Raw genomic sequence first — 14,252 nt, forward strand, 5'->3', positions numbered from 1 at the left:
ATTCCTAAAGTCTGATTTGTATCCATTTGTTGGGTTTATCTGTTGTTGACTGGGTTATTTAGCTGGAGAGCCAAGTGACTGAAGACCTGCCTAGTGAGGTCAACAACCTACAAGGAAAGATTGCAGCACCATACCTAGCTAACAGATGGCGCTCGTAAGAGGAGAGTGTCCCTTGTTACAAGCATGCACAATCATTGTGTGAGCAGTGGATTGTACAGAGTGGACCAAGTTCTACTCTGTTCCACTTGCTTTCAATCTGGAATTTACTACAGTGAGCCAGCGAGTAGAAAGTGGTCATGTACATGAAAACTAACTGTTGAAAGAACCACACGAATATGAAAAAGGTGACTAAAAAGGGATCATGATAGGGATTTACAAAATAAGGACTGGAGAAGGTGAATAAAGAAGAGTTATTTACTCCTTCCCATAACACAAGGACTATGAGGTCACCAAATGAACTTAATGGGTAACAGGTTTAAAACAAACAAAAGGAAGTATTTCTGCACACAACACACGATCTGTGGAACTCCTTGCCAGAGGATAGTGTGACATCCAACAGTATACTAGTGTTCAAAAAAGAACTAGATACATTCATAAAGGATAGGTCCATCAGGGGCTATTACCTAGGCTGGGCAGGGATAGTGTCTATGGCCTCTGTTTGTCATAAGCTGGGAATGGACAACAGGGGTGCGATTATTTGATGATGACCTGTTCTGTTCCTTCCCTCTGGGGTACCTGGCATCGGTGACTGTGGAAAGGCAGGATACTGGGCTGGATGGACCTTTCATCTGAACCAGTCTGGCCGTTCTTATGTTAATTAATTCTAGGAGGCTGTATTAAACGGGATGCTAGACTAGATGATCACAATGGACCCTTTCTGTCCTTAAAAATCTGTGAAAAAATAGACTTGTAACTTAGCACTAGCAAACAAGTTACTTTGCTATGAGGGGATTAAGCAGGAAACAGTAAACTAAAATGAATAGGGACTCGTGCATACCAAGTTGTCGATTTCATGTCATCAGCTTTCTTGCGGGAACATGCTTTTTAAAAATGAAACTCTCCTATGGGCTATATGGGATTTTTATGGCTCGCTGCCTATATGTGGGGAAGGATTTCAGATCTATGACTTACTGGTTTCAAACTCCACAGGTGAGCTAATGAAGAGAAAACAAAAAAAGTCCTATAGCGTTGAGCAGACAGGAGTGTGTTCGATACACAGAGGAAAAGAAATTAACGTTGTAGAATAGGGGAAGGAATGTGTTTAGGAGGTGAGACCAGCTCTGCAAATTAAGGGCTGAGGAGCAATAATGTGAGAACTTTGCTCTCAGTCCATATAAATGTAGTACAGTTATGACCAAGATGGAGGCCAGAGTCCTCTACAGATCCAGAGACTGATTAAACTGTGTGTGTGGGGGGGGGGGGGGTGGGAGGTCGAGTCACATTGGCTTTCCCAATGAAGTGCTTCAATTCTGATTGTAGGGACCACTTCTAGGAAAGAGACTATAGTTTAGTCTCCAATTGTTGATTCCTACTTATTGTATAGGTCTTTTAATTGATAGCTCTCAAAGTGCGTTACAAAGGAAGGGTAGCATCGCTACCCCCATTTTACAGATAGAAAAACTGAGGCACGGAGTGGGGCTGTGACTTCTCCAAAGTCAGCCAGCATTCAAGGCAGGAATAGAACCAGGACTCATAAATCCTAATCCAGTGTACTATCCCCTAAGCAGCCCTGCTTCTGTGATGTTGTCACCGGTCTATTAGGAATGGGACAGATACCACTGCACTGGCGGGAGCTGGAAGGAAGCAGTGCATTCAGGCTTGTTTGCCTTTGTAGGCAAAATGTAATTTGAATGGTAACTGTAGAAGGAAATATGAGTCTCCCCCATGCTTTGCATACTGTGCCATTTTCATAAGGGGTGGGAGGGTGTAAGGTATCAGTGCATGTTCCTGGCCTGCAACACAGCCCTTTGGACTGCACTATGCATAGGATAATACTTTACCTAACCTGGGAACAGCTTTGCAGCGTACACTGTCACTGTTCCAAAGGTATAAGTTCACTTGTATACCAGATATCACTATCTTAGTACGGACCTTTATTTTCTGTTATTTTATCTAGTCCCCAATTATTTCCAGCACCCACACCAATTATATGTGTTAGTTCCTGCAAGAACTGGGAAGAGAGGCCATACACAGTTGAGCGTAAGCCTGACCTGTGTGCAAAACACACTGGGAGTTTGGTTTATAGATAGCATAAAGCCTTATAGAAATACGATATTGACTAACAAACCCCATGAGGGCTTGTGACATACTAAAGTACAATCCAACCTAATGAGAAGCTGTGTTTCGCCCTGACTAGAACAAGGGGAGGAGTGAATGGAAAGCACATAACACTCCCTAAGAAGAAGCACCTGAATTTTAGGAAGGCTAATGCAAAAATTAAAACACAGAGAAGTGAGACAGATAACTACTGCTTCTGAGAAACTTGTGAGTATGGTGAGCTGGATTAGACCAATAGTTCACCAAGTTGTGAAAAGCCACTTTTCAGGAACATTGATAAAAACTTGTTGAATTGAAATAGTGCTGCAGAAAACGAGTGTTTGCTGTTACACTAGCAGCCTTTATGAAGTGGGTGTGAACTATGACAACAACTTTTAAAGCAGCTGGAGGGAGATAAGGTAAGTAGAAAGTTCTACTGTGGACAAAGTCTATGTGTAACTTTCTGAAATCTCATGTACAGCTGCTGATTGAACAGGCTATTGCATGGAGCTCAGGGAGATAGGATCCTGGCTCAAACCTGCTTCAGCAACTGCCTGGTCTTAGATCATGTCTGCACTGGAAACCCAGGATGACACTTTGGCTGTGTCTAGACTGCATGATTTTTTAGAAAAAAGTAGCCCTTTTTCGAAAAAAAACTTCAGCTGCGTCTAGACTACAGTCGCGTTCTTTCAAAATTAAATCGAAAGAACGCGGCTTTTCTTTCGATGGCGGTACTCCTCATTTCACGAGGAAGAGCACCTTTTTTTGAAAGTGCTCTTTCGAAAAAAGGCATTCTTGAATGCAAACAGGGCTTTTTCGAAAGAGAGCATCCAGACTGCCTGGGTGCTCTCTTTCGAAAAAGCGGCTTGCTTTTTCGAAAGTACTGCTTGCAGTCTAGACGCTCTTTTTCGAAAGAGGCTTTTTTGAAAGTATCTTTCGAAAAAGCCTCTTTTGAAAGAGGCTTGCAGTCTAGATGTAGCCTTTATGTGGGAGTATATCCACCACTGTTTTCATATCACTTGGGCACATGCATATTGGTTGCTTGTGTTGGCACCACATACTCGCCGGGTGTCAATGTAAAGCTAGGATAGGAAGCTTACAGTCTGTGTTCCCCATCCCTGCTGTAAAGCTTGGGGCACCACAGGTGTGTAGCTCAGCGCGCCAAGCACCAGCAGCTGCTCTAATTCCTTTTGGGCTACTTTCATGATATTTTATGTCAGAGTAATGACTCATCAGGGGATCTCTATAGAAAGAATATGGCTGCACTGGAGAGGATCCAGCGAAGGGCAACCAAAATGATTAGGGGACTGGGGCACATGACCTATGAGGGGCGGCAGAAGATTTGGGCTTATTTAGTCTATAGAAGAGAAGAGCGAGGGAGGATTTCAGAGCAGCCTTCAACTTCCTGAAGGGAGGTTCCAAAGAGGATGGAGAGAAGCTGTTCTCCGTAGTGACGGATGGCAGAATAAGGAGCAATGGTCTCAAGTTAGAGTGGGGGAGGTCTAGGTTGGATATTAGGAAAAACTTTCATGAGGAACGTGGTGAACTACTGGAACGAGTTACCTAGGGAGGTGGTGGAATCTCCATCCCTAGAGGTTTTTAAGTCCCAGCTTGACAAAGCCCTGCCTGGGATGATTTGGTTGGGGCTGGTCCTGCTTTGGACAGTGGGGCTGAACTCAATGACCTCCTGAGGCCTCTTCCAGCCTTAGCATTCTATGATTCTATGATCTCTGGGAGCTAAAGGTCAATTTTCCAGTGTGCAACTTTCTTCATCCATAATACCATCTATGGCCATAATTTTCATGCCAGTTTTTAAAAACTCTCATAAACCCACATGGTACTTTTCAGTCATCTCTGAGAGAAGCTGGGAGCCCACATAAGTCTGCACTGTTCTCAGGAATGTCACCAATACAGGACACATGATTCTCCTGCATTTGCAGGCCCTCAAGAAGCACAGCAACAAGTAGGGACATGAGGCTGTCTTGGAGCACAGTTTGCAGAGGGCCGTAGTGGAAAAACAACTCATGATTGTTGGTGCTCACAGGAGAGCCGCAGTTGGCCAAGCACTGCTTCTTCACCTGACAAGTGAGCACTGACTGGTGGGGGTCTGCATCGTGAGTAGTGGCCACAGACCTATCAGATGCAAAAGGCCAGATTCCGGGACCTGCGGTTAGAGCTCAGCCCAGTCTTTGATGTAGGGACACTAAGATGAGAGCTGTATAGAGGGGGAACGTGGGTGGTGACTGCACTCTAGACCATAGGTTCCCAAACTGGGGAGGCACGCTCCCCTAGGGGGGTGAAGAAATTCCGGGGGGGGGGGAGGTGCAAGGTGCAAGGTGACCCAGACCCTCCCCTCATCAATTCCCCCCTCCCCCAAGAAAGAGCCTGATCTGCTGGGTAAAAAAATACAGAAAATATCATGTGACATGTCTGGTATTTTCTGTTTTTCGTGGCTCAAGCGTCCGCTGGAACACGGGCAACTCGGGCTGGCTGGGGCGGGGGGAGGATAAGCATCCCGGGCAGACTTCAAAATGGCCACCTTAAAAGGGCAATGCCTGCTCTACTCTTAAAAGGGAACCTTTTTTTTACACTGGTCCCAAGAATTAAAGGTCCCGCAACTGTTTTTCGGCCCCGGACAACAAGTTTTGCTGCTATTTGGGGGAGGAGGGCAAGGCATGAAGGGGTTCTCAAAAATCAAAAAGGGGGCACGATGCTGAAAAGTTTGGGAACCACTGCTCTAGATACTTGCAATGCCGGATTCCTTCTGGCTATTGGAAATCACTTTGGCCTTGGAAGGAAGATCCTCACAGGGGGCCGTTGTCATGCAAATGTGGGGCCATTGTCTTCTGCTAAGCAAGACCAGGATGCTTGGCAGTGGGCAAGAACTGGCGGATGGATTTCCATGGTGCACAGGGCTGATAGCTGGCACACGTCTTTAGGCACCAGCCCACCGTATCATGGTACATGAACAGAAAGGGCTATTTTGCTATGACAGAGACAGGTTAGGGGGGTAATATAAATTTATTGGACCCACCTGCTGGTGGAAGATACAAGCTTTGCTGCAACACAGAGCTCTAGGGAAGGAAGCAGGGTCTCTTCTAAATAGAAGTAGAGGCAGATTGTGAAGCAGAAAGGGTAGTGCTGGCCCCCAAATGCAGGGGCTTTGTTCTCGGCCTCAGCTGGGGGTGGACAGGGGAAGAGGGTTCAGCTCCTCCACTTTTAAAAATGGTCCAACGCCGCTGTCTTTTGTAAACTAAAGAAACTCATTTTTTTCCAAACTTTCCACCTAGGTCACGGCCTCGCTGGCACCCTTATTACAGAGCACAGGCAGCCACTTTAACAAGCAGGCTGGTAATTGCTCTTCAAGGTGGGCAGGGAGGAGAATACTTTGTGCACTGTCCCACCCCCTAGCAAAATCTCCAAGCTCCCATTGGCTGAAGCACACGTCTGTTTTATCAGTCCCCTCAGGGATTTTCATATGCTCAGCACCGCCCCCCACCCCTCCCCCGGGACATGATGTGTTCAGAAGAGCAAAATTCCCACTTGAAAAACTAAGCCATGTGCTGCCCTTTTGATTTCTTCCAGTTTCCACTTTCATTTTCCCACCAGGTGGCAGCAGAAAGCCAAGCTGAACCATTCAGGTCAGGGGAAAGATCCTGAACTGTTCCAGATACCACCTGCAATGCCTATCAGCCTGGCTTTCTCTATCGTCTATCTCTGCATTTCAGTGTACAGTGAAGGGAAATTAACAGATTGCTGCCCTAAAGTCTGCCTCTTGTCTAGTTTTCTGTATTTTGGGGGAGTAAACCTGAACCAACCAGAATCCTGCATCCAAGCTAGGGATCTAAGTGACTAGTCGAATAGTAGACAACCCAATAAGCCTGGTTGCTCTTACTACATTTAAAAAGCAGAGCGGAAGTGGTCCTGGAGCCGGCGTGAGCCAGGACTGTTCAGTGCCATCTTGTGCTGCCCCCAGGAGCTAACCCCCTTATCGACTAATCGAGTACTCGATGGAAATTCCATCGACTATTTGATTCGCTTATTAACCACACTTAACATACCTAATCCAAGACCCTTTGTTAGGAAGCCTTTGTATTACCCTAGGGTGCATTTAGACTACATGGCTCCGTCGACGGAGCCATGTAGATTTGTTTGTTTGGCAAAGGGACATGAAGCCACAATTTAAATAATCGCGGCTTCATTTAAATTTAAATGGCTGCCCCATTCTGCCGTTCAGCTGTTTGTCGGCAGATCAGGGCAGTCTGGACGCTCCCCTGTCGACACGTAAGCCCTTTATCGACCTCCCTGGTAAACCTCATCCTACGAGGCATAACAGGGAGGTCGATAAAGGGCTTTCAGGTCGGTGCAGGAGCGTCTATACTAGCACGCTGAGCTGGCAAACAGCTGATCAGCTGTTTGTTGACTCAGTGCGGCAGCCATGTAAATTTAAATGAAGCTGCGATTATTTAAATCGCGGCTTCATTTCCCTCTGCTGATCAGCCTAATCTACATGGCTCCATTGACAGAGCCATGTAGTTTAGACACACCCCTAGAGTGCCGGAGTCTAGCTCAGCACCGAAATACAGAAGGATCCGACTGTCCAGTTTATTTTGGAGGAGATAGACTCTTGAGATTTTTGTGCTGTTGAATCTGAACGGTGGTCCTGGTTCAACCCTGATCCTAACCCTCCCCCATATTTCAGTCTCTGCCAGAGAGGAAAGCTTCCTTTACAGCCCATCTCTAGAAAACGCCGCTATGAGCAAATGCAGTTTCTACACCCCTGATCCACTGGGCCAGCACTAGAGTTATCAACCCAAACAATTTGAGGCAGGGGGTTCTTACAATGCATGAGTCTATACCTGCCCCTATGTGCACTAGCGTCAGTCATTAATCAGCCACGCTGAAAAGGAGCCAAGGTGCTCCCAGTTTAATATGCCTTTGTGAGAGAGTACAGGAGTGATCCCAAGACTCCAGCAGACAAAGGGTTCACACTGGCTGCCAGTCTCTTGCTCAGGATCAGGGGCTGTGGGAGAGAAAGGCAAATAGGCTGCAAGAAGGCAGAGCTCCACACATGGTCCTGGTATGGATGAATCTCAGGCAAGGGGTTTACTGGTTTCAGAGCCATTGGACAGTTCAGGTCAGCAGCTCCAGGCCCCAGGCTTTGAGGGACCCCCACAGCAATCGCCCCGACCATATTATGGACGGGACGGTCCCCCCATATTGATGTTAGCCTGCAGCCTGCTCCACCTCCCAGCCGGGTTGCTCTGCTTCACCACAGCAGTGGGAAGTGGACAGACCCAGCTGGATAACGGGTGACAGAGCAAAGCAGGCTTCTGAGTCACGTCCCTGCTCTGGCTCCCAATCATGGCAAGTGCGTAGGTCCGACCCCTGATGCTGCCCCACACTAGGCCCTCCAATAATCTCCTGGCTCGCATCATTTGGGGGAGGGGGTTTTGGGAAGGGGGTGGAAGAGGCAGGGTGGGAGGCAGAGCAGGAAGGGGGCAGAGCAGCCCTGTTGGTTGTATTTGTCTGGCTCCTTACAAACGCTGCTGCAAACTTGGGAGTTGTCAGCTTGCATTGCTCTGCAGAGCAGGATTTATAGCTTAGTTTTGTAGGAGACAGATCTCTGTGTGTTTCTCATCACTACCTCCTAGGATTCTATAGCTGCTGCTTGAGGAATAGCTCTCAAGGCTTCCATACAAGAAATCCCGAGACCTGAACCAACACCCTGGCTCCAAACTCCCATGCTCTGTCCACCACCGTGTTGTGGACCAGTTGTGGAGGCTGAGGGTGTTGCATGTAGCATTTTTGATAAACAGCCAGTGCCCCTCAGGATACTGCCAGAACGCCAGGCGTTAACTACCATGAGGTTGTTGAGTGAGAAGCCTCCAGAAAATGAAATAAGGACACAGCTGGCATTCCTGGAGGACACCACAGGTGAGCAGTTTACTGGGGAATAGCTCCAGCCAGGCTAGAGTGGTTTGGGTTTTCCATGGCTGAGTCTGGGATCAAAGGAACCCTAAGTCTACCACAAGCTGAAGGAGAGGAAGGTGGGTATCGGTAGATGAAAGCACAGCAGGAGCCTGGGGCTAAGGCAGGCTGCCTCTCTGCCCTGGCTCTGCACAGCTCCCAAAATCAGCTACCAGGTCCGTGCAGCTCTTAGTGATCCGCAGGTTGCCCCTACACCAAGTGCAGCTCCCATTGGCCAGGAACGGTCACAGGAACTGGGGGAATAAAAGCAGTGGGCAGAGCCTTCCTGGTCACCCCTGCACCGAGAAGCCACAGGAACCTGGCAGCCATTTTCTGGGAGCCGTAATAAGTGTTGCTTGGACTCCCTACCCCAGCCCCCTATCCCAACCCAGAGTCCCCACCCACACCCTTATTTGTGTTCCACCTGGAGACCACGCCCCAGCCAGAGTCCTTACACTGCTCCACCCTCCATTCCTTGCCCTAACCTGGAGCCCTCTCTGCCCCCCAAACCCCTCTTCCCTGCCCTCCTAGGCTAGGTCTACATTATTTCGAAATAAGAAGAAGAAATAATAACTCCGGGTATGTCTACACAGCAAAGTTATTTTGAAATAACTTTACCAGCGTCTACACAGCCAAACCGCTATTTCAAAATTAAATTGAAATAGGGGAGGGCTTATTTCGAAATTGGTAAACCTCATTCCACGAGGAATAACGCCAATTTCGAAATTGCTATTTCGAAATAAGCGCTGTGTACTCTTATTTCGAAATAGGCGGCCTCCAGCCCTATCCAGGGTGCCCTGGTGGCCACTCTGGGCACAACCAAGAAAACTCTTCTCCCTCCTCTTCTCCTCAGAGCCATTAAAGGGGTAGACTCTGGCCACAGTGCCTGTGCCAGCTCTAAGCCTGCCAGCCCAGAGCCAGCAGTTCCTGCACCTGACCCAGTGGCCCCACCATGAGCCAGGCAGCCAGCCCTCCACTGCTCCCCAGGAACAGTCTGCCAGCTCCCAGGAGCCTGCTCCAGTGCAGAGATCAGGGACCTAACTCAGGTTTGGGGGGATGCCTCCAACGTCCATGAACTCCACACTAAATAGAGGAACGCAACCGTCTACAGGCGGATGGCTGCCCGGCTGGCCACCAAAGGCCACATGGGAACCCAGGAGCAGGTTTGCATGAAAATAAAGGAGCAGTGGCAGGTGTATGCCAGGGCCACAGAGGGCAGCTCCCAACCAGGGGCAGATCCAGACCCCTGCCCCTATTTTGCCACCATGGACCAAATCCTGGGGGGCGGGATGGTCCGTGCCCCCCAGGTGGTCATTGACCCTGGAGCAGAGCTTGCTGCTTCCTGCTGCTCCAGCCCCTGCTGCCTCCCCAGCTACCGCTCCTCCTACCACTCCTTCTTCCCCTCCTGCTTCTTGCTCCCCATACCACCAGTGATGCTGAGGCCCCCGCACCCGTGGTGCTGGGAGACTGTTGGAATGGTGAGACCCCCAGTCCTGAGCCCTGAGCTTTTCCTCCCCTTTCCTCCCCTTGACTCCCTCTGCCAGCTCCCTCCTCCCAGATTTTCCCCTCCCCTCTCCCATCCTCCCTCTTCTCCTCTCCCACCTTCTTTCTCCAGTCTCACCTCAGTTTCATTCTCCTTCCACCCCAGTTTTGTTCAATAAAGAGGCGTTGTTGTAATGAAGACGTGTCTTTTATTGTACAGCAGGGAGGCAGGTTAGGGAGGGGTAAGTGGAAGGACCTGAGGGAGGAATGAGGCACAAGTCCCCAGTGGGGCACACCAGGGAGATTGTTATTGCCTGCAGAATGTGCTGCCAGGCTCGCAGCAATATGTCCAGGAGAAGCACCAGAGTGCCCAGGGCAGCTCTGGCTCCATGCTGCAGAGTGCTGTGGTGTCCTGAGTGAGGGCAACCAGAGCATACAGAGAAAAAAATGCTTTGCTGTTCCTCAAGGAAGATAGGCAAGAAAGCAGGGAAACCTTAGAACCGGCTGTCTGGGGGGAGGGAGAGGGGTGTTCCTTTAAGCACAGGTTTCAGATAGCCTCAGGCAGCAGCCACACAAGGTAACTCCTGACCTGATGCCCTTCCAGAACCGGTTCCGGCCGGCCTTAAATGCAATTCAGCATCCTATCAGTGTGGACGCGCTATTTCAAAATAGCAAAACGCTATTTTGAAATGCATTTTGTGTCTAGGTGCGTCCTTTGGAAATAGGCTATTTTGAAATAACGCTGTAGTGTAGACATACCCTCCCAAAATAACTATTTTGAAATAAGCTTTTTCCTCTTCACAAGCAAGAGTTATTATTTCGAAATAACAAGCTTGGTGGTGTGGATGCTCACCTTGTTATTTCAAAATAAGGGAAGTTGTTTTGAAATAACTCTCCAGTGTAGCCATGTACCCAGAGCCCACACCTCCCAGCTGAAGCCATCACCCACCCCACGCCCCAACTACCTGACCCAGCCTGCAGCCCCCTTCTGCATTCATAATCCCTCATCCCAGGCCTTACCCCACACCAAAGCCCACACCCCTAGCCAGTGCCTTTTCTCCTCTCTGTTCAGCAAAGCCCTGGAAAAAAAATCAAACCATTTCCTGTTAGCCATTGAAGCCCCAAACCATTTAAATACCTCGCCCCTATTCTAGCTCTGCAGATCACAAGGTCATTTCGAAGATTAGCTTTCACACTGGAAGAGACTTTAAAACAAACACAAGTTGCTATTGGTATAAAGAATTTGTTTGACCAATACGTTTCTATTTCCCACTACCACCCCTCATCCCTGCGTAACAGTGACGTCTCTCTCCTTGCAACACAGGTTGAATCCTTCAGTGCAGTCAAGGGCCAAATTCACCACAGGCACATAAGAATATAAGAATGGCCATACTGGGTTAGACCAAAGGTTCATCTAGCCCAGTTTTCTGTCTGCCGATAGTGGCCAATACCAGATTCCCCACAAGGAGTAAACACAACAGATAATCCTCATGTGATCCCTCTCCTGTCACCCATTTACAGAGAGAGGCTAGGGACACCATTCCTACCTATCCTGCCTAATAGCTATTGATGGACCTAACCTCCATGAATCTATCTAGCTCTTTTTTGAACCCTGTTAAAGTCCTAGTCTTCACCACATCCTCTGGCAAGAAGTTCCACAGGTTGACTGTGCGCTGAGTGAAGAAAAACTTTCTTTTGTTGGTTTTAAACCGGCTGCCTAATAATTTCATTTGGTGACCCCTAGTTCTTATATTGTAGGAATAAGTAAATAACTTTTCCTCATTCACTTTTTCCACACTCATGTAGGCATAATTCCCCTGAGGCCAAATGGCGTTGCAGCCTCTGATAACGGTAGTGAATCCGGTCCCTAATCCAGAACTGGATGAATTTGTGAAATACTTTTTATTCCAAACAAGATTGGACTAAACATCCTTTTATTGCAAAATTCCTTTCATTGACAAGGTTGTCTTTGGTCACGAGCATTTTGCAGATGACTGTCATCATCCTCTGTATAAGGACATCAAAATCTGCAGCCAAGGAAACAACAGAGAAGCTACAAATTCAGCATGATAACAATAATTTACATCATGCCTGTCACTCACTGTTTTACTCCTGGAAGTGCAAAGTGTGGGACTACCATTGTTGTCAATGGAAGATCACTGAAAGCTTACACAATGGGATCTTATATACACCACAGGAATGCAAGCCTGTGGGCTACAGTAAGCAACCAACCATCTCCTAAGGCAGGGCTACTCAACACATGGCCTGTGGGCTGCATGCAGCCTGTGGACCTACCATGCAGCCTGCAGGTGGGAGCCAAAACAAAAAAGTAGTCAATGTAATGGTCTTCTGTTGATAATTGTTTTAGTAGTTAAATTCCTGGACTGTCATGGCTCATTAAAAGTGCCGTCATATGGGTGGAAATCAGGTAAATGTTGCATTTTATTAATATAATCAGAACTGACTTAAATGGGATCTGTGTGTTGTATAGTCGTGCCTTAAACTTTGTATTCATACCTGTCACTGTGACCGAAGCTATTTGCATATATTTGCATATCTATGTGATCACACTTAAGTTGCAGCCCTTGGCCTGTGCTGTGAGTATCACTGTGGCCCCCAGGGCTTCCAAAGTTGATTAGCCCTGTCCTAAGGCATTACAAGCCAGGAAGGAAGGGGAAATTTTAGCTGGGGATATAAGATAAGCCATCTTGTTCTTACAAAAGTCCTGTAGAGGGCCCTCAGTATTAAACTAGAGCAAAAATTGAAAAGAAACCAAACAAACAAAAAACAAAAACAACGACAAAAAACCCCAAGTGTTTTTATGTCACATCTGAAAGGTCTCCCTGTAGTAATCATCAGTATGCTCCAGGTCTTAGAAGGTCAGCACTCTGAGTTAACCTTTTAGGGTCTGAACACATCATGCTAGGAAGGCTAGATAGCTCAAGCACGAAATGTAGACTACTGAGTCATCTGCCCCCTATGGGAGCAAATAGTAAGAACATATTAAATAGAAGGGTTGATTCTTAAAACGTGCCAAAGCACAGTGCAGTCTGGGTAAAGTCCACTTCTCTGTATTTCACAGAGTATTTTTTCATTCTTTTGATGTATGACTGGCAAAAAGACCCAGGTCCCTTCACAGAGATTTGGTTCAACTTTTGCAGCATGTCACTGAAGCAAAGAATATGTGTTGGAGGTGTATTCCGTAGATGAACATGTGTCAGTGGAAGAAACTGTGTATTTTCCTGTAAAGAAAAACAAAATATTTTGAACTTGAAGACACAATAGCACTGGATTGGTTGACCTTGTAAAACAAAATATGTTACACAGACCCGTCTATCCATAGTAAGGATGCCATCTGGATTGTGGCCACACCATAGACCACAAAAACAACAGGACCTGTGATTTGTATCAGATGCTAACACAAATAGGTTATGTTTACTTGGATTAGATTGTTTGCAAGTGACCACTGAATTCCATTACGGAGTTCCAGATACCGATGTAAATTCCACTGTTCGTTATACTTTTGCAAACTGACTGAGGCCAGAATTCTAAAGTGGGTGCCCAATGAAAAATTCCTCCATTCATTTTCAGAATCATTCTGTTTGTCCTTCAAATATATGAATAGTTAACAGCTAAATAAATGACTCGTTTTTCAAATTGCTGAGCAATCAGCAACTCCCACAGAAAGCAAGGAGGTCACTTACTGAGGTGCTTAAATGTGAGAGCAGGAGAATAACTTTAAACACCCATTTTGGAAAATCACGGCTTGGCTTTTTAGGACAAATTCTGTTTGGTTGTGCTGATGAAATCTTTTTGATTTCGCTAGGTTCTGGCACTAAATTTTGCCTCAGTATGTGATTTAAAAAACACTTTATAATTGCTTGGTATTTATTAGTATTTGCTGCTGTCCGCCCAAAACTTCCCTCGTCTCTTCTGAGTTATAGTTGGCTTTAAAAGATCACACCTTTGGGGACCAAGTTTTTCTGAGTTTAATTTAGAACAATACCTCCCTAAGTATCAATTGATAAATTAGCCTTAGTAAAATAGTTACCAACAGCCAACAGGTGCATTTGTCAGACCTCCTCCCCTCTATGTGGTGCAGTATTGCTCAGCACTGTACTAATTACACCATGTCATGAACATAAGAACACAAGAACGGCAATGCTGGGGCATATTAATAGTCCATCTAGCCCATTATCCTTTCTTTCAGTGCCTGGTGCCAGATGCTTCACAGGGAATGAACAGAAGAGGGCAATTTATAGAGTGATCCATCCCCTGTGGTCCAGTCCCAGTTTCTTGCACTCAGAGGTTTAGAGAATACCAGAGGATGGGGTGTGTCGCAAGATGGCAGTCTTAGCTAATAGCCATTAATGGATATATCCTCCATGAAATTAACTAATTCTTTTTTCAACTCAGTTATACTTTTGGCCTGCACAATATCCCCTGGCAATGAGTTGCACAGGTTGATTGTGCTCTGCACGAAGAAATACTTTCTTATATTTTAAGTGTGCTTCCTATTAATTTCATCTGGTGACACTTGGTTC

At 46.9% G+C, this 14,252-nt stretch overlaps 1 protein-coding gene across 3 annotated transcripts in view; it reads right to left on the reverse strand.

Annotated features, from left to right (window-relative positions):
* Positions 1-9,910: 9,910 nt before the first annotated feature.
* ADGRF5 (adhesion G protein-coupled receptor F5) overlaps positions 9,911-14,252 on the reverse strand; it is a 76,806-nt gene continuing 72,464 nt past the window's right edge. For all 3 annotated transcript variants that reach the window (XM_075923387.1, XM_025183419.2, XM_025183418.2), the window contains exon 21: positions 9,911-12,950. In XM_075923387.1, the coding sequence (XP_075779502.1) occupies positions 12,874-12,950 (77 nt within the window). In that variant the 3' untranslated portion in view covers positions 9,911-12,873. The remainder of the gene's footprint in view (positions 12,951-14,252) is intronic.

The sequence above is a fragment of the Pelodiscus sinensis genome, chromosome 3 (assembly GCF_049634645.1).
Source record: "Pelodiscus sinensis isolate JC-2024 chromosome 3, ASM4963464v1, whole genome shotgun sequence".
Lineage (NCBI taxonomy): Eukaryota > Metazoa > Chordata > Testudines > Trionychidae > Pelodiscus > Pelodiscus sinensis.